This window comes from Octodon degus, unplaced genomic scaffold, assembly GCF_000260255.1.
Source record: "Octodon degus isolate 3935 unplaced genomic scaffold, OctDeg1.0 scaffold00027, whole genome shotgun sequence".
Lineage (NCBI taxonomy): Eukaryota > Metazoa > Chordata > Mammalia > Rodentia > Octodontidae > Octodon > Octodon degus.
Genome location: NW_004524603.1, coordinates 4,662,530 through 4,686,524, shown reverse-complemented (window position 1 = coordinate 4,686,524; position 23,995 = coordinate 4,662,530). Strand labels below are relative to the sequence as shown.

Genomic DNA, 23,995 nt, shown 5'->3' with positions numbered 1-23,995 from the left:
TGTGGTGCTGGGGGATTGAACCGCGGTCCCTGTGCTTTGCTAAGCTTGTTCTAAGTAGGTGCTTTAGACCACTGAGCCATCTCACCAGCCCACACACTTCGCTTTTAAAAAAAAAAAAATTTAAGTGCTTCCTACGAGAACTATAATCAAATAGATCTTATTTTTTATGTCACAGCTTAAATTAAAACCCAAAATATAATTTTAAATTTGATAAATTACATTCTTCATAGCCAGATGGAGTGTTACGAGACTGAAATTCCAGCACTCAGGAGGCTGAGGCAGGAGGACTGTTCCAAGTTCAAGACCAGCCTGAGCTACAATGTGAGCTCAAGGACAGCCTGAACTGCATAGCAAGACTCTGTCTCAAAAAGACCATTAAAAAAAAAAAAAAAAAAAAAAAAACACAAAACCTTGCATTCCTCCCTAACACTATTTTCTAAATAATGACCAAAAACACGTAAGTCAACATTATGTCTGAATTCCTGTGAAGGACACAGAATGTTGCCCTCCAACTGAAACCTGTATGCAAACTGCTTATTTTATAAAATCATTAAGTGTTCCAATATTTTTACTGTCAACGTGATTAAAATCACCCTACCTGTTTGGATCGTGGTCTGCCAGGAGAAAACTTTCTTTTGGTAATTGCTGGTTTGCCCATGCCAATTTTTGGCGTGACAGAGATGTAAGTTGTTGGCATAATGTTGCCTGAAGAACTGAGAGCTGAAGAGTAACTATGCAGCATGTCGTGCGAAGGCAGGTCTGAAGAAAGTGTCGGAGAGGAAGACACATTAGTCTTGCCCATGTCTGCTGATGGCGGAAATGATGACTCTGCCTCAGATGGTAACTTTGCAGACTTATCGCCTAGGCATAAACCATCTTTCACACAATGCTCAACTGCAGAGGTCATTTCAAAATCCAGGAGCCCAGATGAAAATTCAGATTTTGCTTTCAGCTCTATTGCTTCTACTCTTTCTGTAACCACCTGTTCCTTAGAACATGAAGTGCTTTCTTCTCTTGTAGGCACGAAGGCTGATGGTGGAACAGCGACAGATTCAACGGGCGACGCTGGACGCGGTGGTTCTTCTTTGCATGGCACTCTGTGAGGCTCACCTGACGACTGCAGCTCTTGCTGCCCAGCAGTTTGGTGCACAAGGACTTTAATATTTTCTATCACTTCCATTTTGTCTTCTTTTGAATCTTCATCATGAACATGTCTCATTTTAGAAGACAGTTCCATTTTTTCACTAGCAGGTCCACAAGAAATCTCGTTTTCCAATTCAGAATTCATTTTATTGGGGGAAGTTTCTATAAAATTCAGAGAATATCTGTTGTAGTTAATATGTATAATATTTTAAATGTCTAGCTATAAATAAGTATAGAATATTTGGCTAAATTTCCACTTAAAAGGTATTCGTCAGGAAAGGGAACTATTCACTTGATAAAAGCCAAACAGCACAAGGGTTTATAGGCTGGACTCACACACCCCTACCTTCTAAAAACACGGCTTTAATAGAATCCCCAGAATCTGGGGCACTTTCACATAAGAAAACCAAAAGAAAATTATTATTATAATTCTAGCATATACCTATAATCATGTTTTACAATTTGAGCACTTACAGAGGATTGAAAAGTATGTACGTGCAATTATCACATTCATTTTAAAACTAGGAAAAGGAAGATCAGTAACACCATATCCAGTATTTAAATTAAAAGGTAAAGAATGGTCTCCAATAAAAAGACATCTGGCAGGTACTCAGGTGTAAAACTCCTTACACAGAAACAAAATGAGTACTGAGCACATATAGAAAATACTTAACAATCACCAAGACTTACTTTGTTTATTAACTATACCTGACAATCTACCTAAGATATATTTTGTGTATAATTCTTGATCTTTTTTATTATCAGAACATAAGAAATTAATCTTCTCAAATAAATATATTAGATACTGAAAGATAGCAGTATGGTTTAGATATGAAGTAGCCCTAAAAGCTTTGTGTCTGGAAGGGGACTGAACCATGGGTGCTACACACATCAGTGGGTTCACCCACAGGTAAGTGCACAGCTGACTTCGCTGGTGGGGCCTGGCAGAGGCAGGTGTGGCATGGCAGGTGTTCTTGTCCCTTCTCTCCACTTCCTGGCTGCCAGGGGTTGATCACCATTCTCTCTGGCAGGCCCCTCTGCCAGGCGGTTGCTGCCTTGCAGCCAGCTGAGCATGGACAGAAATCATGAACAAAACAAACTTCCCCTTCTTTAAACTGTAGGTGTTGGGTATTTGGAAACAAGAAAATAACTAAAACAGACACAAATGAATATAGATGACCTGACACAGATACATATACAGATACATAGCACCACTAACTGGTAAACTTAAAATCTGAGTTACAGTGTATTAAACCTTTAGCTCAGGGCCCATTTGGCAAGAGCCCTATGTGACTCTCACAACTGAAGATCAGTCATTTGTTCTGGGTGTCCTCAAGGCAACTCTTAATGTACACTAATAAAGACAATAATTCCATTATTTGTTGATCACTGATTAAAATTTATACTTTGATACAAAAATCAGAACTCACATCTCATTCCTGCTTTATTGAAAGACTAATGTTGCAGGTAAAAGAAAAACAGCAAGAAACAGAACAGGTAATGTTAAACATTTTTTAAAAAACAAAAATGTTTATGAGAAACTGTCAATTGTCAATTCACTTCAAAAATGTTTCACTTGACTCAAAGATTGCTACTGTTAACTATGTGAACCAACTGCAAAAAAGTCTTTGGAACAATTTATTTGAAAAGTTAATTTAATGGACAATCTCTCGAACCTGCAGAATAAACATAAAGGGATTAGCTTGTAACTATAACATTAGACAGCTGGAACACACTCTTACCAGAAATGAGAACGCCATCTGGGTCAACACTTGCCGGTGGGTTACTCTTTGGCTGCTCTTCGGTGTGGACAACTTGAACTGCCACAAAGAATGTATTATGTTATCTCTATCAGGAGTCAGAATTGCACTAACATTATTTGTATAACAATAAACATTGCTCCCAAAACAATATCAGAGTTTTGCCTTACCACAAAACACCAATTTCCAACATAAGCACAAAACATACTTATTACTAAGTGGCATATAAAGATGAAATTAGGAATTTATATACACATAATAAGATTTGTTACCATTTATTTTTTCTTGTATACCATCTTTGTGCAGTTTCTTCATTGTTGTTACTATTGTTAAGTGGGCAGTATTAGGGATTTAAACTCAAGGCCTTCATGCTATATTACATGCCAAATACTTTTTTATGTACTTCTTAAAAATTTTTGAGACAAGGTCTTGCTAAGTCAGTAAGCTGACCAGGATCACTCCAAGTGGGTGATCCTCTGTCTCACTGCCACAGCCTCCTTTGGCTGAGATTACAGATGCTGCTACTGCACCCAGTGAAGTAAAACTCTGTATTGATGGGTTGTTAAATGTGAACTTAATGTATGTCAAAAGACTGAAGGCCTTTTAAGCATACATGCAAACTATATAATTTTATCATACAACACAGATAGTATCACTTTCAGATAAGCCCATGATTTACTAGTTTTCCCTCAATTGTCATATTAATTCCAAATCTTCAATGACAGTAAGAGGTATTAACACTATAAAAATCAAATTGACACATCATTGAAATTATCCTCAAAAGGACTCCTGATCAAATACAATTTTCATTATCTCAGCATGAAACATCTCATAATTACCAGCAGCTCTAGTTGGTAATTGTAAGTACTAAAGAAAACATTGCATTGCTTTTTCAATTATGATCACTAGATCCCTCAACAAGTTGTGCTTATGATTAAATCTGTATTGCTAATACTGCTGAACTATGGATTACACACAGCGTAAGATTTTTTCCTATTAATTTGCTCTTAAGATTATCTTTCTAAAAAGCTCGTAGATCTAAACAGTTTGCAAAGTGTCAAAACCTTGCGTAAATTTTATTTAGCATACTCAAGTTATAGTATATATTTGGATAGTCACCATACACATACATTTTCCACAAAAAAACAGGTTATATTCACCGACACAAGCGTCTTACCATCCGGAACAATGCCAGGTGTGGACTCCTGATCACTGACACCTTTATTATCTCCTTGCTCCAAAAACACCATTTGCTCCTCAGATCCTTCAACTTCCATTTCATTATAATCTTAAGAAAAAATTATTAATTCTTTAGCTCAGAAAGAGCTTTTTGTTTTTATTAACTAAGTCAACAATTAAGTCTGGTGAGGGTATATTATCAGAAATGACACAGATTTTTCTTAAGCCAAAACAACATACTGAAAAGTAATTGGTTATGTGTCAACTAAAAATGTCTCTTACAGGATCACAGACAAACAAAGGCCTGGGTTTCATCCCCACCATCTCCATAAACAACAGCCAAACAAATTAACTTACCATCTGGAATAATTCCAGGTACAAACTCATCATGTTAGATACTTTTATTAACTTCTGTTCCAGACTAATACTTCAGTGTAAGTATGAAATATAGTTATGTTAAATATCTATCTATCTGTCTATCTATCTATGGGGTTTCGCATTTTAATATGTATCCATCCATCCATCCATCCATCCATCCATCCATCCATCCATCCATCTGCAGTACTGCTGGAGCCTGAACCCATGGCCTCACAAATGCTCCCCAAATGCTCTACCACTGAGCTACCCCAACTCTCTTTCCACTTTGTATTGAGACAAGAGTCTTATTCAGCTGCCCAGGCTGGCCTCAAACTTGCAACAATCCAGCTCAGGTATCCATGCAGCTAGCACTACTGGTGTGTACCACTACTTTCCTATGTTAAAGAATATGCATTCCATGACTATATGCCAATGGTACTGTGGAATAACATGTCAGTAACAGAAATACCACTACCTAAGTTTTCTACAGGTAGGTGATAAAATAAGACTTTTATTAAGGTTGCCACACCATACGTGAAAAACAATTTAGTAAAGCAGGTCTATTTTCATTACTTTCCAAGAATCTTGCAATGATTACAATAACAGGATACAATCAAAAGTATTTTCTACTTGAATGAAACTTTGGATTCAGAGGTAATAAACACTTAAGTGGGGTGTTAGAAAACAAACCTTGTTTAGAGTAAGATAATACAGATCATGAAGAACAAACAAGACAACAGCCTACAGCTGAGGAACTGCCAGCCCAAGGAGCCCAGAGAAGAAAAGCATACCAGACCAGAAGTCAGGAATTAAGAAAACTGTCAGAAAAAAGCTGCTTCTGATATGAACCATCAGACTCAGAAATGATGACAGTGAATACACTTACTATTGTAGAAACTGAGAACAAGACGTGATCAAGAAATCCTGTGAACAGGATTTCTTCATTATATTTAGCATAACAGGATGGTAACTGGCTGGCACGTTTATATTAAGAAAACAGAGCAAAAATGCCCAACTTACCTGTAGTGAGTTCAGCCATCTCCACTTCATCACCTGGCTGTAATGGCTCCATCTCAGCTCCTAAGTGTTTACAGTACATGCAAATATACTCTTCCTTGAGCTGAGAATCCAGTTCATGATCTGTTGGTTTGTCACATTCTAAGTGAACCCATCTGCAGTAATAAGTACATTTAAATAAAATTTTCTAATTTAAAGTCAAGTTACTGTCTATGGAAAGGGTAGGCAACTGCTAGAAAGCTAGAGAATAAAAGGCTGGCAACTGCCAACAAAAGTTTTCAAAAGGAATCTGGCATCTGTTCATGTTCTTAAAGGGGTGACACATCTTTACTTCCATATTTTTAAACAGTCTCTTCTTTACTTTTCCCTCTTAATACTAGTTCTGGGCAGATGTGACGCAATTTTCAAGGTCTAGCAGCGCAAATGATCACATGGATCAAGGGAAATGAAACAGAGTAACTGTGTCTTCTTACCTCTTGCACATATTACAATGGAGCATGTCTTTCTGCAATTCTGGATGGTAGCATTTTCCACAGAAAGGACATAAGTTATCCTGCTGTTGGTAACAAGCGTCACATATGAGGCAATTGTGATGCCACTGAGAACTAGATCGTGTGCCACACTCTACACATATTCTGCAATTCTAAATATCAAGAAAAATAAAAACAAGAAACAATGTTATCTATAATTGCAGTTATGATGTAAATCTTTCTTTAAAAAATCAATCAAACACTTCTACTACACATAAAGGCTTAATTTTCCTGAGACCATCTAAAGGAACGTGCTTTCGGAAAAGCAATTTGTTTTGAATGAGGTACCACATAAAATTTGCACTAAGATCTCCAGGAAAATTTAAAGGGGTTGGGGGGACCCAGGAAAGTATGAATGTGAGAGAAAGAAACCAAAACCACCACACCCGAAACTTCAGAATAAACCATATACCAACATCAGGAAAGAAATTTTACGGAATACATCTGCTCAACCCACTACTACAGCAACCAAAGTACTGCTGCTGCAGCAGCATTCCATCTGCTTCTTGATAGCTGAGGAACTAAAGAACTCTTGCTAACAACAGTACGACCCATTCAACGCAACTGGCATAACAGACACAGTTTTTATTCTCCTAACTTTTAAAGTTTAAAATTATTTTCAAATAAAAAATAATTTAGTGCATATTATACCAAACACCAGCATTCGTGAGAAAGAGAAGCAAGCAGCTGGCTGGACAATTACGGCGCTCAGGAAAGATGTAGCAGTGATGGCAAATACTTTAGAGCTTGTAATGATGCAAAGCACTGGCAGGAGCACACATGCCAGAGGTCCACCCACACCAACCCCGGCACACACTCTGCCCCATTCGAGTGCATCTTATCCAGATGGGCACCTAACAGGGCACAGCTGCTGCCCCCAGCATCTCCAGCCCCTGCCCCAGGAATGCTGAATCCATGAATAACACAGACTCCAGAGAACCATGAGGGAACTGAGGACCAGAGGCAAAGGCCACCCGTGGGAGGGGCTTCCCTTTTCAAACTTCTGGGCAGTACTTGGGTATTCACTAACGTCAGGCATTGTGCCGGCCACTTTACGCAGCTCATCACACAAACTCCAACACCTGTGGCAGTTCAGAACTTAAGATTCTACACAGAGACTTGAGAAAATCTAACAACTTGTTGGACTGTGTGTCTTTACTAAATGGGGAAAAAAAAAAAAAGAAGCCAGAATTTCACTCAACAGCTTAGGCAATTAACCATTGCGTGTTTTTGGTTTTTTTGCGAAACTGGGGATTGAACGCAGGCCCTTGTGCTTGCCAGGGAAGCGCTTATTCTACTGAGCCATCTCTACGGCCCCTGCATTATGTATTAATTCAAAGAGAATTTAGAAATTATCCACTAGTGTTCTCAGCAATACTGTGTACAATTCTATCAGTCTGAAAGAAGAGCAGACTATCAGAGAGCAGTGCGCCAGAGTAACCAAAGGAAGTCAGGGAACAAGCTGAGAAAGACAAGAGGAATGCTACAGAAGGGCCTGCCAGATAGCTCAGCTGACTAAAGCAACTCTTCAGGCAGAGCACAGTGGCCAGGGTTCGATCTCCAGCAGGCCGTGCCTCCCCACTCCCGGGGCACACTGAGATGGCAACTGAAATTGGGCGTGGTGACGCCCACCTATAATCCCAGTGCTTGGGAGTTTGAAAACAGGAGAATCACTAGGAGTCCGATCTACGAAGTGAGACCCTGTATACCCTGTACTACATACATTTTTAAAAAAGCTACAGAAGGTTTCCCAAGACAATGGAAAGCATTAGATTATGAATTGAAAGAAACAAAATCTGTTGAGCTGCTACTACAATATTATTAAAGAGAATATACAGAATGTTAATATTTTTGTAAAAAGCAGACAAGTATTGTATTTAAAACAAAAACACTCTTTCAGTCCTTAAATGGGTCTGAGAGTGGGCAATGTAACCAGGGCACAAATTAATCATCATAGGACCACATTAGTACCTAGATTCAGGAAGCAAACCCAAAAATTAAAGATAAAGATCTCTAAGCTTCAGGCAGATAAAAACAAATATATCAAAATAAGTGTTTTTAAATGAGTAACATTTTTCATCTATAATACCATAAACTGAACAGCTCTGGATAAAATGATCCTAGAGTATAGGTTTCTATGGCAGTTTAAAGAGGATACTCTCTTAGAAATGATGGGTTTCAGAAAATTAAAAAAAAAATTTTAAGCATAACCATTATTCCAAAAAATTAAAAGTAAAGTTGGGATTAGCAGAGCAAATATATTTTTTGCAAAAGAAAATACAATCAGGTTTATGGTCTATATTCATTTAACTGAGTCAAAAGAGAAACAAAAGGGAAAAGTATATGCAATGGGTAGGGGATGAGAGAGATCTTGTATTTTCAACATTTATAATAACTAAAAAAGTTTATAATAACTAACATTCATAAAGATCGGAACTACAAATCAGTGCAGAAAGCTTAATGAACAGAAAACTTGAAGGAACAAGCTTGCCTTACAACAGACAAGTTCTTCAATTACAATGAACAATCTAAACAGCTCTATTAAACCTTGAAAACGAACAGAAAGAGCCAAAGTAAAAAGATGTTAAAAGATCATGTGGTCATACCGCAGGTGAAGCAAAGACAGACTGGGCAAGCTGGGCCGGGGAGATGGCTCAGTAGAGCAAGTGCTTGCCTGGCAAGCACAAGGGCCTGACTTCAATCCCTGGTTCCGCGAAAACAAAAAAGAAAAAGGGCAAGCTACAGAGGTTAAAGGGTGATTTTCTACACTGATAAAAAGCACAAGCTGAGTCTATTGGTACATGTCTGTAATTCCAACACTCTGGGAGACAGGAGACAGCAGGATCTGAATTTCACTTTCAGACTAAGAAATTTAGCAAGCCCCTGTTCAAAACAAAGTTTTAAAAAAGGCGGGACACAGATCAGTGTGAGAAAGTACTGGGTTCAGTCCCAAGTACTGCTCAGAAATAAAAGCACAATTTATTAACAGTGGCTTTACTAAGAAGCAGCCACAAAAATAAATGCGGGGTGTGGGTGGGAGTGCATAAGGAAAGATAGAACCAATTACAGTAGTTTTATCAATTTTTAAATCAGTTTAACACATCAAAAATTATTAAAGCTGGTCATGGTGGTACACACTAATCCCAGCACTTAAAGTAGGCTGAGACAGGAGGATCACTCTGAGTTTGAGACCAGCCTGAACAGCATAACAAAAATTTGTCTCAGAACAAAAAGAAGAAATAATAGCAATTAGGTTCCCTGGCAAGCGCAAGGGCCTGAGTTCAATCCCTGGCTCCTCAAAAAAAAAAAAAAAAAAAAAAAATCTGAAAACATTTTCATCCAGCAATGAAATTACAAAAGCCATATTTGCAATATATTTCACTTTTAAACAACCAGTATCCAAGTATCAAAAAAAAAAAAAAGTTTTAAAAATCTACATATGGGGCTGGTGAGATGGCTCAGTGGTCTAAAGCACCTACTTAGATCAAGCTTAGCAAAGCACAGGGACTGCAGTTCAATCCCCCAGCACCACATGCCAGCCAGCCCCGCCCCCTGGTGGGCTGAGCTGGCCACACACACACACACACACAAATAAATAAATTTAAAAAAAAAAATCTACATATAGTAAATTTCCTAAATACAATTTAAAGCTAAAATTGACAAATTTCAGTATGTTCATGAAAAAAAAAAAAGCCATTAGGTCAGGGTTAAACATATGTAAAGTTACAAGTACAAAAAAAAGTTATAAACCTAGTAAATTTTTTTTTTAATTTTTGTGGGGGGGGCAGCTCAGCCCACCAGGGGGCGGGGCTGGCTGTCATGTGGTGCTGGGGGATTGAACCGTGGTCCCTGTGCTTTGCTAAGCTTGTTCTAAGTAGGTGCTTTAGACCACTGAGCCATCTCACCAGGCCCAAACATAGTAAATTTGAACGCAACCAAAGTTACAGCCAAAAATAGATTTAGAGTCTTAAAAATGTGTAGGAAAAGAAAATGGATTACATTTTCAACTTCGTATTTCAGAAAGTAAAGAGGCAAGCAGAGGCTACATTCAGTGAATGTGGAAGCACAAGAGCACCAACCTGCCCGACAGCGTGCGCGGCTCCTCAGCCCCTCTTCAAGAGAAGAGAGAAGCAGCTCTCACAGACCGGACCGGGGAGCAAGGGCAGGAGCCCAGCCAGCCTTCCTCACTCGGCCCGCAGGCTCCGCCTCCCCGCACTACGCGTGCGCGCAGCTACCCAGGGCTCTGGGTTCCCCAGGTGATGGCCCCGAGCCAGAAAAGCCCCAGCATCTGCCTTCCGGCAGGAACCACTTGTGCTCGCCTTAGGCTGCTTCAGGCGCCAGGTGCCCGTCCTCCTCCCGGCTAAGGGGGTGCAGATGAGGAATCCTCTTGCTCTCTCTCCACTCCTCACCCTCAGGAGTGGCAGCAGAGCATCCTGCTTGCCAGAAAGATGCCAAGGAAGGCAGTTTGGAGAGAGGTCGGTCGGGCCAGACCACTCCAGCGAGCAGAGGGGTCCACCAGCCCCATGAGGTAGAAGAGAAGCCTAACCTAAGGAGGAGGGCACCAAGAACGCAACAAGGGCACCAGGGAACATATGGAAGGTCGGCTTCTGGGGCAGACACATACAGCACACCACAAGCGCGCTTCTGTGCCACTGAGGCAGTAATGTGAGGCTGCAGCGAGAGCTGATTTTGGAAAACTGTTTTTGCAGCCTTAAAACTTCATACCAATACTAATCAAAAACTACAAAATTTAATTGAGCATCAAAGAATGCTGCAATACAGACTTTGTTACCCATATTTAGTATTTGTATTTATTATGTTAGTCACAAGTGCTACCAGAGATGGAAGATTTTCACCTGGTAAAACAGCGGAGGGGGAGATAGCGCAGGTATATGACGCGCCCAGTGTCATAATCCACAGTGCACACAGGTAAATCCAGAGAGCAAGCAGAGCTTTCCTCCATACATACCTACCTACAAGTTAATCGGAAGGCAGCATACTAGTAAGTTGCACTGAGAAACTGATTTTAGAAATAACTAGATTGACAGTGCACTTATTACAGATTTCATTTGTGCCTCGGGAGAGAGCCTATCAATACAGGCTTCAAAGAGCTGAGTGACATTTTATTAACTAATGTAATGTTCGAAGGCCACTTACTGGCACTGTCAGCCTGGTTAACCTGAGCTAATAAAATCCATGGTGTTATCAATACTAATTTTATACAAAAGGCAGTCCCTGTGGCTTAGTGATGAAGCACCTACTCAGCATGGCGAAAACGTGAGCTCAATCTCAGCACCTCTAGGGAAAAAGGCATTTTCTACAACACTCCTGAAGAAAAAGCTCAAGCACTGAACTAGGCCTGAGAAAGTATCTTAATATTAAATCCAATATCAGGGATTTAGGTTCAAAGCAAATTTGTTAGGTTAGATTAATATATTTTAATTTGCTATATTTATTTTATAAATTCTATGTGGTACTATTTATTTATTTATTTATTCATTCATTCATTCATTCATTCATTCATTCAGAACTGGGGATTGAACTCAGGCCCTTGTGCTTGCCAGGGATGCTCTTATTCTATTGAGCTATCTCCCCAGCCTGGTACTATTTTAAACTAAAATTACTGGAGACACTATGAATATGGAGTTCTAAGTTTGTTGCAGCCCACATCCTAAGAGCAGTTTGAATTATTCTTACCTTCCATTATTAGTTAAAAATTTAAATTCTTTGCACTTGTGTGTACACATATTCTAAAATCTGTTGTCATTTATTGCAGCTATACAAACTGTTAAAGACACAGTTGTCAGCCAAGCACAGGAATTATCAAAATTAATGAGAGAATCTCAGCATATTTCTGACCAGCAAGGAACATCTCATAGAAAAGCAGATGGGAAGGGGGAATTGCTGAGGGAAAGAACAACCAGGAAAAAATAATAGTAACTGCAAATAGATCTTAATAAGGTTTGCAGGCAGGGATGGTGACTGGGACACACTTATAGTCCCAGTACTTGGAAGGCTGAGTCAGACCGGAGACTCGCCATGAGTTCAAGGCCAGCATAGGCAGTTACACAGCAAGTTCAAGGCCAGCCAGAACTACAAAGCAAGGCCCTGTTTCTAAGGACAAAAAAAAAATCCTACCAATTAGAAATCATGATATATATTAAGTAACAGAAAAGTGAGTGACAGGAAAAAATATATATATAGCGATCCTAACCAAATCTCAAACAAAAAAATTTCTGACAGCATCTAACAAAGAAATAACTCAGTCAATAATAATTTACTTAAAACTACCACAGGGAAAGAGGAAGCCAAAAGTTATCCTCATGATTTCATATATTTAATATATGTGTGTGCACATACACAAAGACTACATATAACTATAACATAACTGTAACGAAACCCAGAGCCGTTCCATCAGTGACAAGTGTCTTAGGTGTAAAGCTCTGAGGTTCACTCTGCAAAGCTCTTGATAATCTTTGTGCTTAAAAAATAAGATACATTTTTACACCTCAATTACAGTTTTTAAAATATATCACTTTAAGTGTCCAGATACTTCAGGGTTTTGGGAAGATTGATGAATAATGCAAAATCAATTTTGTTCCTGAAGCAGCAAACAAATGTTAGCTAAAGTCACAGCATCTTTTAATAACAGTCAAAATTGTAAACTCAAGTGTTTATCAACAGATGATTTAATGAACTGTGGCATTTATAACACATTAATAAAAAGGAATCACTACTGATATGCACAATGATGGGGACAAACCTCAAGAAAATAGAGTAAAATAAGTCATATTTTTAAAAAGAATTTTTTATCATAAGATGGTATTTATATACAAAATGCTAGAATAAGAACACTCTTATTTGTGAGAAAATCTTTTTTGTGAGAAAAAAATCCCCAGGAAAACCAAAGAAAGGTATCAATAGCCAGGAAGGACAGATCCCCAAATAGTACCAGAAAATTTTGGGGATGGCAACAATATCCATTATCTTGAAAAGGATGATAGTTTCATGTGTGAAGTTAAACTTTAAATAACAGTTGCATGTATCGACTACACATCAATAAAATTGGTTTTTTAAAGATTGTAGCACAGCATGGTGGTGCATACCTGTAATCTCAGCACTGGGGTGGTTGAGGCAGGAGGACTGCTGCACATTCAAGGCCAGCCTGGGCCAAACAGTGACTCCAAGGCCAGGCTGAATTGCATAGTAAAAGCCAGTCTCAAAAAAGCCAAAAAATTAAGTTGATGATAATGTGTAGATTTGAACAGATATCCAATTTACTAGCTACATAAAACATACAGAGGGGTAGGTTTCTTAAAAAACAAACAACTTACTTTGCATTTCCAGCCATTGGTTGGTACTGATTTCATAACTGGTTGAAGACAAAAAGTATGATACCCTTTGTCACACGTATCACACACTAGCATCTTGCTATCTTCTCCCGATTGTCTAAAAAATAAGATAGCATTAATGATGCCTTCTCTTTAAACACGAGTATTCACTAAAAGAATCAGTTGTAGAAACTTCACAGTTCATAGATACCTCGGTATCTGTTTTGTCTCTGTTCCTACCATAGGACCCTAAAGAATTATCCTTGAAGATAACCTGTGGTTAACGTGCTTTACGCATTTAGGATTCCTGTAGGGGAGGTTAAGACAAGATGAATAACCCTTCCTCAGGCCAAACCTCAGGCAGCACCCCAAGTGACCACAGTACCACCCCAGCAGCCAAGCAGCCAGGTGTAATTGCATTGCTGGCACTCCGCGAGCTCCAGGTTGCAGCTCGGGCACTCAGCTTCTAAAACGTTCACTATCACTATCTGTACTTTTTGAAAGTCTAATATACATCCTTACAGGAGGAAGGAGCTATAGCCACTGCGTGGTAATGTGTCAAAAGGTACTGTGAATTGGAGAGACACTGTCCTCTAATAAAAGAGAATCAAATTTGGCATCAGATCTGTATTTATACTCAAGCTGTTGTTGCCAAGCTGTGAGACGTCTTAACAACTTGGAGTTAAGGTGAATTTCATGTATAAAATAGGGATAATCAGCGATGATTCCCTGAAAGCTAAATATGATGCCAGTTGAACTTAGACTATCCATTAAGCATAGGTACTAAATCATGCATTAAGAAAAATAATCTTGGTAAGAATTACAGTTGAAAACTGAGTATTCTCAAAACACTGTTTGCTCCAAAAATTGGGCCCCTCGCCTGCAACATGATTACTGTCTCAATTCTTGGCAAGGAACCACTTTCAAATACTAAGAATTTAATTCAAGAGGAGGAGAAAGTGAAAACCACTGCAGAGTTCCAGGCTGTATCCCCTCAGCTACATGCAAAGATCTTGGAGACAGACAAACACTCTACTCAAGTTCTCTTAGTCCTCCCCCAAGAAACTAAGTACAAATATAAGGCATCACCTAATTTTTACCAAATAAGAAGTGGTCTGATTTCTTCTAAGACACAGATGTTCAGTACTAACTACTGAAACAAACCGACCATGGCGAGGCAGGGCATAATTTCCTCATCACTATAAAAGTCTCAGCTTATAAACAGTTTTAAGATTGAAGAAGATATTAGTAACACCCCAAATTGCTGACCTCACTACAGAATCAAGAATGAGGAGTCACAGGCAAGACTTGGAAAAAAGATCAAGGGATGGAATGCAGCAAATAGGAAAAGATAACCCTATGACAAATTTTAAAATGCCACACAACACTTTGTTTGAGAATTATGCTAACTATAATCTACTGGAGATACTTGCCTATTAGATAGATATAAAGACTATTACAACAATAGTCTTAATAGAAACAGTTCTTCCTGCAATAGAAATCCAAATACATTTGGAAGGCATCAACTCTAGTAATTGATTTCTGTAGTTAGAACTTCATTTTCCTATTATAGCTCCTCCCTAATTCCTCTCAAGAAAAACTTACTTTTCTGTATAAACTATTAATCTGATTTATTTACAAATTGTTGGCACATTTAAATTAACTTTTCTTTTTTGGGGAACGGGGGATTGAACTCAGGCCCTTGAGCTTGCCAGGGAAGCACTTATTCCACTGAGCCATCTCCCCGGCCCCTTAAATTAGCTTTTTAAGCAACCAGAGGAATTTACATTACTAAAATCAACTTTGTTTACAACTATTTCAAAATAATAGAAAGGTTAGTAAAATCCAACAATTTAAGGAATAAAGTCAGTTTGTATGAACATAGCTGCAAACGGACAAGTTTTTATCGTATCATATAACCCTTGAGACCCTAAGACAGGGCCTCTCTTAAACTCAATGCACATCTTTGAGTTGAAAGCAAAACTTACTTGCAGTTCTGGCACACTTTGCACTCAGGACACTGCCAACCTGCACGTTTTAATGGAGTGACCGCTATGTCCAGGCACATTCCATGATAGTGCTGGCCACAAGTAGTACAAAAGAACTGATCTAAGAGGTCTCCCGGGCTGTCGCACACTGCACAGTTTGCATCTTCCTTTGCTATAATTAACAGCAAAACAATGAAATTGTTGCGTAAGAATTTAATATTTTTCTGACTTGACAGTTTAAAAAAATCACTAGAAGGGATTCGCATGATAAATCGTTTAGACTTTTTAAGTTATCCACATCGAACTAACATTCAGGCAGCATAAGGTCTCTATAAAAATATTATAGTGTATTTAATCTAAATTATTTTAAGATTAATGATGTAATTTTGCAATTATTTGTGCCTATATCAATCAGCTTGAGACCATACACAATTCTTCTCTCTCTTGATGCCAATGATAATACCACACATTTAATGTTAAATATATAGTTCCTGTAAAGAACCAAACAAGGGGGGGGAAAAAAACTTGAGAGATGCTTATAAGGTAAAAATAAATGTTTTATTTGGATTCAGTATTTGGAAATTACAATAAGATAAAATTAAATTTAATGAGATTAAAATGCTTAACCATAAAACAGATTATTCAAACTTAATAGTGTTTTTTAAACATTGGAAAATGATTTACACAAGAGTCTACTAGAGACTGACGCCACATATTTATACATACAGTGTTTTACATGCTAATCCTATACTCACTGATTGCCTTTTGTAAAAGTGTTAAAAGCAATATTCTTATAGATAATATTCCTAAGTGATGATTGAAAGCAAAGGTGCCTTCTAACATTTCTATTATAAGCAACACAAAAATAAATGTAAAAATAAACACAACACTTTGAACAATACTGTTACATTACAAATAGCAGTTATAATACAATATAAGAAGAAAATCGATACATTCTAAACTCATACCAATTTTACGTAACAGAAATTGTGTTACGTATAAAACATATCACAAATGGGGCCGGCGAGATAGCTCAGCAGACTACAGCGTGTGCTTAGGCAAGTGCAGGGACCATGGTTCGATCGCTGGCACCACATGCCATGCCAGGCCCACCTCCAGGGCGGGCTGAGGCGGCCACCGAGTCCCAGTGTATTGGTGCACTCCTATAATCCCAGTGCTGGTGCGGCTGAAAACAGGAGGATCACTATGAGTCCAAGCTGCATAGTGAGACCCTGTAACAACCAAATACATTAAAAAACAGTAATAATAATAAAATATACCACAAAGTATATGTGTTCACTCAACACCTTGTTGCAGGTTTTCTCAGTTCTATCTCTTCCTCTTGGGCTAACAGCACTTTTTATCTTCTTTCTTTCCCATTAACAATCTTCAAATAGAGCAGTAATACTCCTTTCACTTGTGCCAAGAACCAGTAAATTTTTTCTGAACTTAGCTAGCAAAGGGCTAGATAATAAATATTTAGGCTTTATGAGCCACTGTATTGTTACTGCAGACTTTTTGCTATACACAGTTTTTTAAAAACTAAGATAGCATTATTTAAGTGCAGTTTAAAAAAAAAAAAATTCCAAAACTTTATTTTCAAGTTTTATTGGAGCTTAATAATAGTCAATTTTCTAAAAACACATTCAGCAACTCTAAAATGCAACTTAAAAGTTCTTCATTTTACATCCCGGACTGATCCTCACCCTGAGAAGGCCAGGGAGGATCCTTATCTGATGGCTACCTGATAAGGTCCTGTTTTATATTCATGCCCGCTTGCTATGTGACTCCCTTCCCCATTTGGTCCTGGGCCTAATCAATTTTACCTGAGCAGTGGTACTTGTAATCCCATTGGTAGACCATAGCTTTGTCCCACCCCACATCCACCTAAGCGAGTGCCCCCTTTCTCCACCTCAGCCCCTCATGGTTTCACACTATAGAAGTCCCTGGAAGAGACAGCTTCCCCCCCCCCCCCGCCTTCTATCCCTCTCGACAGAAGCTTTCCTTTCCAATAAAGTTTTACCCTCAAAAAAAAACCTTCCTTTTTTCTCAAAAGAATGGGTAGAAAGATAGCACTGTTGACTCTTCACTCATTCGGCACATCTGACAAGATACCTATTCTTGTTATCAATTCTCCACTTTGTGGCTAAGATCAAGTGCAATTCTTACTAAACTTTAGATAACCATTCTATTTTTTTAAAATGTGTCTATCACAAATTGCCTTAATAATTACAGTATCTTCTAAAGACAATCACTCTAATCTAAGATCAGAACCACTATTTTCTTGTTACAGTAAGTAGCCTGCTGCACACCTAACACAACCTGCCTTCAATGCCTCTATTTTTGCACATTCTACTCCTCTGCCAAAAATGCTGTGCCCAGCCTACTCCAAAGCAGCCTCAAAACCCCACTGAAACATCTTCCCTGAGGCTCTCTTACCACACCCGCATGGCTGCACTGTCACTAATCCAAACTGAGGTATACACTAAATATAAAATAGATATTGGCCTCCAAAGGCTTAGCAGGAGAAAAAGTCAAGTACCTCAAAACTATTTGCATAGTGATTAGATATTGGAATATCTGTATCTTACATATGGGGGATTAAGTAAAATACATTGATAAAATTCACATCAAATATTCACATTTTTAACCCTTAACAAGACTACTAGAACAACTTCAATTACTGCTGTAGTTCACACAATACACTTCCATTTCACAGAGCTATTCTGTACAGCAAAACCCACTCTGGAACAATACAACATTCTATATCCTTGTCACACTGACCACTTTTTAAGTTTCTAGCAATTTCTTAAGAGATAATCTGGTCATATTGTTTAATTACCACAGAACATCAAATAATCAATGTGATACACCAAGTACAAAAAACATTTACTATATGTTATATTAAAAAAGTAATAGAAAAAAGCACTATACAAAGAAATGACGTCGGTTCCAACCTCCTCCCTGGTGAAGGAGCAAACATGTGCAGAGCTATTACAACAGCTTTTTCTCAGTTAGATACAAAATAGCTTACTAGATTGCTATGATGTCATGTCGGAGGAAAAACAGGACATGTGTGTTACATAATAGTATACGTTATACAAAATTCGCATATGTCTGTACATCAAAAAGGGGTTAGGACTGAAGCAATAATTAAACAATTAAGTGGAAATGTAAGCAGCTGGAAAAGAACGAGATTTAAGAACTAAAGCTAGATCCAGTCCTAGCCCAGGCCCGGGTCTCACTACGCAACTCAGACTCGAAGTGATCCTCTTGTTTTCAGCCTCCCCAGCACTGGGATTACAGGCAAAAGATAACAAACGCTGCAAGGGTGTGAAGAAAAGGGAACATTCCCACACTCTGGATGGGTATGTAAATAGGATGGCTGCTAGGAAAAGAGTGGTGTTTTCAGATCCTCTGGGAAAATTCCCAGTAGAGGAATAGCTGGATTAAACCCAATACTATTATGGATTACGGGACTCTTTTAGAATATTTTGCTGAGTTAATACACCTATAATATTCAAATGACGGAACTAAACCAAAAAAAGGGATAAAGAAGAATGTCCATTTTGTATCTGTGTATTCAAAGTGGTTAGGATAGATATATAGTTACATTCTCTTAATGAATAGAGGGATTTGTTCTAATGGTGTTTGTAAATAGGATATCATGTCTGCATCTTGTACAGCAAATAACCACTAGGAAGAGAGTATGCAATGTGTTAATTATTGAAACTGTCCTACCAATTTGATTTGAAACTGTCTCATTGCTATTTGTCTCTCAAAAAAATTATGGAAAAAAAATGGGATGAGGGAAAGGAGAAAAGAAGGAAGGAAAAAATATATATGATATCAAAGATAATTTTACTGCTAATTTCTATTAGTTCATTGAACGGAACAATTAGTGTTTATAATGCTTGATCAAGTTTACATTTTATATCTGGTGATCTGAGAAACAAAAAATAACAATATACAATATAACAAGCTTTGTTAATCTTTTATCATCTTATTTAAAAATTGTGTCATTTTATTGTTCGTTTTACTTCCTTTAAAATAAAAATACCAAAAAAATTAAAAAAATAAAAAAATAAAGCTAATTTAAGAGGGCAAGAGTAGAATCCAAGTCTACCTGGCTCCAGTGATCATACTTGTTACTGCTTATTAATCAATACTGACTCCTAAACAAACTTCACTACTAATCAATGAAAGGAGAGAATACCTGATACACATGAAAGGTAGAAAAGAAGGTGCCGGCAGAGGCAGAGGACACAAAAAGCTGAATGAATTAGGGAGAGTAAGGTTCTTTTGTAGGAGGAAAAGTAAAAAAAAAAAAATCAGAAGGATATACTTTGGAGATGATCATTTCCTAACTAACAGCTCTGGAAAGAGAAGAGACAGGAAAAAAGACAAACACTGAACTTAAATTAAAAGGGGGCTTATCACAGATTCTTAAATTTGCTCAAATGGAAGATGACATATGTGCGCAAGGCAGTCCAAGAAGCACAAAAGAATAAAGGCGCTGGTGAAGAACAATCAAAATAAAGCTGCTGTCATATGGGACCAATTTAAGAAGGACCAAATCAGCATACTTTTGTAAAGCAATTAACATACAGAAGCACAAAGCTAGGGGCCAGGGAGATGGCTCAAAGGAATAAGCGCTTCCCTGGTAAGCGCAAGGGCCTGAGTTCAATCCCCAGTTCCGCCAAAAAAAAAAAAAAAGAGAGAGAGAGAAGCACAAAGCTATGTGAGTTCCATTAATTACTATCACTTAAACATTGTAACGCGGCAATTTAAGATACACTCATTCTAAAAACATAAAAAGTACCTTGCACCATGATGCACAATTGAAAAAAAGAGGTACTGCTGAACATCTGCAATAATCTTTAAATTGTATCCCTGGATTAAGATAACATGGTAAGAAAGCTATGAATTTAGAATGTATAACTGAAGGTTCCTGAAGAACAGGATTTATTTAGTTGGGCACTAGTTTTATACCACTGGCTTAGTTAGACTGTCATTATACACAATCGCCCGTGGAATTTGTTTACACTGACGACCAGCTACTTTAAGACATGTTTCCCTACAACATGTAGACGCGGGAGCACGTGAGTTCCTGTTATATGTACTGCGAGTCAGACACACACTCTGATTTCCTTCTTTGTGTGCATCACTGAAAGGTCTAGAGCCAAATTTGTGGTTTACATCCGGAAAGTACAAACTGCTTCTGACTATCAGGCTCACCATTACCTACACCTCTGTCCAATCTGTATTTGCCATGGACAAATATCCTTACATTAGTTTTACTTTATCCTACTTGTTCATGTATTTTTATGCATCACCATAGGTCTATTTCAGAATCACTGAGTGGTTTCAGTGTATATTTTAGCTGCAAGCTAGCAGCATAAAACTGTCACAAACTGCACGATAAATGAGAGCAAACTGTCTTACCACATTCGTATAGTTCATCATTATACAAATTGCTTCATGATACTTGTAGAACAGGGACTATCATGTAACTGCAGGTATACATGATTAGAACAGACCCCAGTGGAAGGCAGCAGGGGCATTAGCCAATCAATTTCTAACATTAGAAACATATGCATATTTAAGTTGTTCAGAGGCATAAAGCATGACTGAGTCTGAAAGGATGGATAAAATTCTCTCTCTCTCTCTCTCTCTCTCTCTCTCTCTCTCTCTCTCACACACACACACACACACACACCCTGGTTTATTTGTTTGGCAAAGTGTGTCATATCACCCAGAATATAAGCAACTGACACGTACGGTTACACAGTAAGTGAAATAATTCACTATGTAAGTAACACACACAATAGTTACTCAGCATGTATGTTCTTTTTCTCCCACATTTTATAGTGTGCAATCCAAAACACTTTCTTAAATTTTAAGTCCTTTATTAATCTAAATATAACTAGAAATTTGAGTCAGTCCTACCTATGATTCAAGTCTCTATAGTAAAGAAGGTTATACTATTACATTCGGGGACACAAAGTAACTTTAACTGAAGATGAAATTATAGTATAAAACAGCGATAAACAGTAACAGTATAATCTAACTGTATTTGAAGTTAATTTAGGTTAAACCTAAAGTAGCTATACTTATATTTCACAGATCTGGGGAAAACAGGAAAAAAAGAGTTTTATCAATATTATTAAGGAGGGCTGGAGAGATGGCTCAGTGGTCTAAAGCACCTACTTGAAACAAGCTTGGCAAAGCACAGGGACCGCGGTTCGATCCCCAGCACCACATGCCAGCCAGACCCGCCCCCTGGTGGGCTGAGCTGGCCACACACACACACAATAAATAAATGTAATAAATAAAAATAAATAAATATTTAAAAAAAAATATTATTAAGGAACAGGTAAAGGCTAGAAATTAAGTAAGAGGCAATACAGAAAAAAAAGATTAGGGGCCAGGGAGATGGCTCAGTAGAATAAGCACCTGTCTGGCAAGCGCAGGGCCTGAGTTCAATCCCTGGTTACGCACATACACAAGACTAAATAAAATATTATGGAGATTCCCTTATAAGACTAAAAATAAAATTTATTAGGTGAAACAAGGTCTCGAAATATACTCTTTAGAAATCCACATAGTGAAAAAAATAGTATCTTTCACAATAAAATAGTAAAAAATTATTTTCTGTAGAACACAGAATTTATGCAATCATGGGCCAGGGAGATGGCTCAGTAGAATAAGTGCTTGCCTGAAAAGCGCAAGGGCCTGAATTCAATCCCCAGTTCCACCAAAAAAAAAGAATTTATACAATCAAACATTTTTGATAAATTGTAAGATTATAAAATACTGTGGGGGGTGGGGGGGTGGGCAGGAAAGCAGCACCACTACAGATCACACGTGACCAAGGTGGATGATCAGGAAGAGGTGTTACAGAGATCCGCATCGTGCTGTCAAGGCCACGCCATGTGCACGACCTCAGCGTTTAATATTCCCATAATGACGGCTTGAATTAATACTCAAGAAAGTCACCTTTGAACTTTCTCACTAGGTGCTACTTGTTTTAAAGATATGGAATACTATTTAGTCTCTTAATAAACTGCTTTACAATACATACCAAAAATACCACTTACTTGGTTTGTATTTCTACAGTGCTTTAAATTGTTCTTTAAATAAGAATATAAATCCTCCTTGAGTTTTTGAGGAGGCAACATTTTGGGATTAATTTCAAGGAATCTGCTAATAAAAAAAAAAATCCCTCAGACTATAACAGGATCACAAACATCCCTTTTTAATACCAGTGATGCTGCTGGAAGTAAACACAATGGCAACAGTTTTAAAATACATCTGAGGTAAACTTACATCGTTCAGGAGCTTGGTCAATGTGCTCTGGACAAAGAAGGAAGAAGTGACTGAAGTCCTGAAAAGTGCCAGCTCCTGCAGCACAAGGGTAATGGTACATCTGGGTACACTTCTCTTCACAGCATTTGATAGTGGCTCCAAGGTGCTTACAAAATGCACATCGCTGGAAGGAGACAGAAGACACACATCTGTTCACAAAACCTTAAAATGGAACATTTGAACACAGGACTGGGGAGGTATTTTAAAAAAGAAGCTGTCACTTGCACCTCACTAATAAAATTGATTTGAACCTGAAAAAGAAGAATCAGTTAGCCACGCATGGTGGAACAATGCCTGCAATCCCCAGCACTCAGGAGTCTGAGGCAGAAGGACCACTGAAACTGAAGGCAAGCCTGGGACATAAGGAAGTTCAAGTCCAGCATGAACTACATAGCGAGATCCTGTCTCACAAAAATAACTAAAATTTAAAAATAGGACTCTTGATATAGAACTCAGTGGCCTAAGTGCCTTCCTAGCAAGGGCAAGGTCCTGAGTTCAATCCCCAGTACCATGGAGGCCTGCCCCGTAGCTCAGTTCTTTAAGTGGCTGCTTCAACAAAGCAGTCAGGCTCAGGTTACTGTGGTTCAATCCCCACAACTCAATCCTGCCAAACCTGCCCTGAAGGTATTCAGAGAAAAAAAAAAAAATCCTTCTGCCCAGTACCAAAATAAAATAATACAATAAATTAAAAATGAAAAAAACATTAAAAACAATACAATTTAAAGTACTCAGTTCACTGATTTACACTACCAATTCATCCTTCCACTCAAATTTAAAATTCAGCACTTTTTTTTCTATCAACTTTGTCAAAAACATACAACAAAAGATCTTTTTAAAAACAAACACTAGAGGGCCAGCCAGATAGCTCAGTGGACTAAAGCACTTGTTTAGGCAGAGCACAGGGACTGGGATTCCATCCCCACCACCACAAGCCCTGCCAGCCAGGTCCCCAATACACGCTGAGACTGTGATTGTGAAAGGGTATGGTGGTGCAAGCCTGTAACCCCAGCACTTTGGAAGCTAAAAACAGAAAGATCATTATGAGTCCAATCTGTGTAGTGAGACCCTATACTAAAAAAGTACAAAGGGCTGGGGATAGCTCAGGGGCATAAGTGCCTGCCTGCCTGCCTGCCTGGCAAGCCCGAGGTCCTCAGTCAAGCCCTAGTACTGAAAAAGAGGAGAAGGAGGAAGAAGAGGAGGAGAAAGAGGGAAGGGGGGAGGGAGAAAGAGAGAGAACAAAAATAAATGTGAAGGAAGGAAGGAAAAGAAAAAGAAGAGAAAAGAAAAGAAAAAGAGGGAGGGGAGGAAGCTGAAGCAAAAGG

The 23,995-nt window shown here is 38.3% G+C and overlaps 1 protein-coding gene across 3 annotated transcripts in view; it reads right to left on the bottom strand.

Moving 5' to 3' along the window:
- The window catches only part of Kmt2c (lysine methyltransferase 2C), a 300,385-nt gene that overhangs the window by 101,652 nt on the left and 174,738 nt on the right, over nucleotides 1-23,995 (bottom strand). For all 3 annotated transcript variants that reach the window (XM_023712856.1, XM_023712855.1, XM_023712854.1), the window contains exons 7-14: nucleotides 22,635-22,797; nucleotides 15,306-15,477; nucleotides 13,321-13,435; nucleotides 5,930-6,099; nucleotides 5,460-5,611; nucleotides 4,081-4,191; nucleotides 2,886-2,963; nucleotides 599-1,305 (exon numbers count right to left, since the gene is read on the bottom strand). In XM_023712856.1, the coding sequence (XP_023568624.1) occupies nucleotides 599-1,305; nucleotides 2,886-2,963; nucleotides 4,081-4,191; nucleotides 5,460-5,611; nucleotides 5,930-6,099; nucleotides 13,321-13,435; nucleotides 15,306-15,477; nucleotides 22,635-22,797 (1,668 nt within the window). The remainder of the gene's footprint in view (nucleotides 1-598; nucleotides 1,306-2,885; nucleotides 2,964-4,080; nucleotides 4,192-5,459; nucleotides 5,612-5,929; nucleotides 6,100-13,320; nucleotides 13,436-15,305; nucleotides 15,478-22,634; nucleotides 22,798-23,995) is intronic.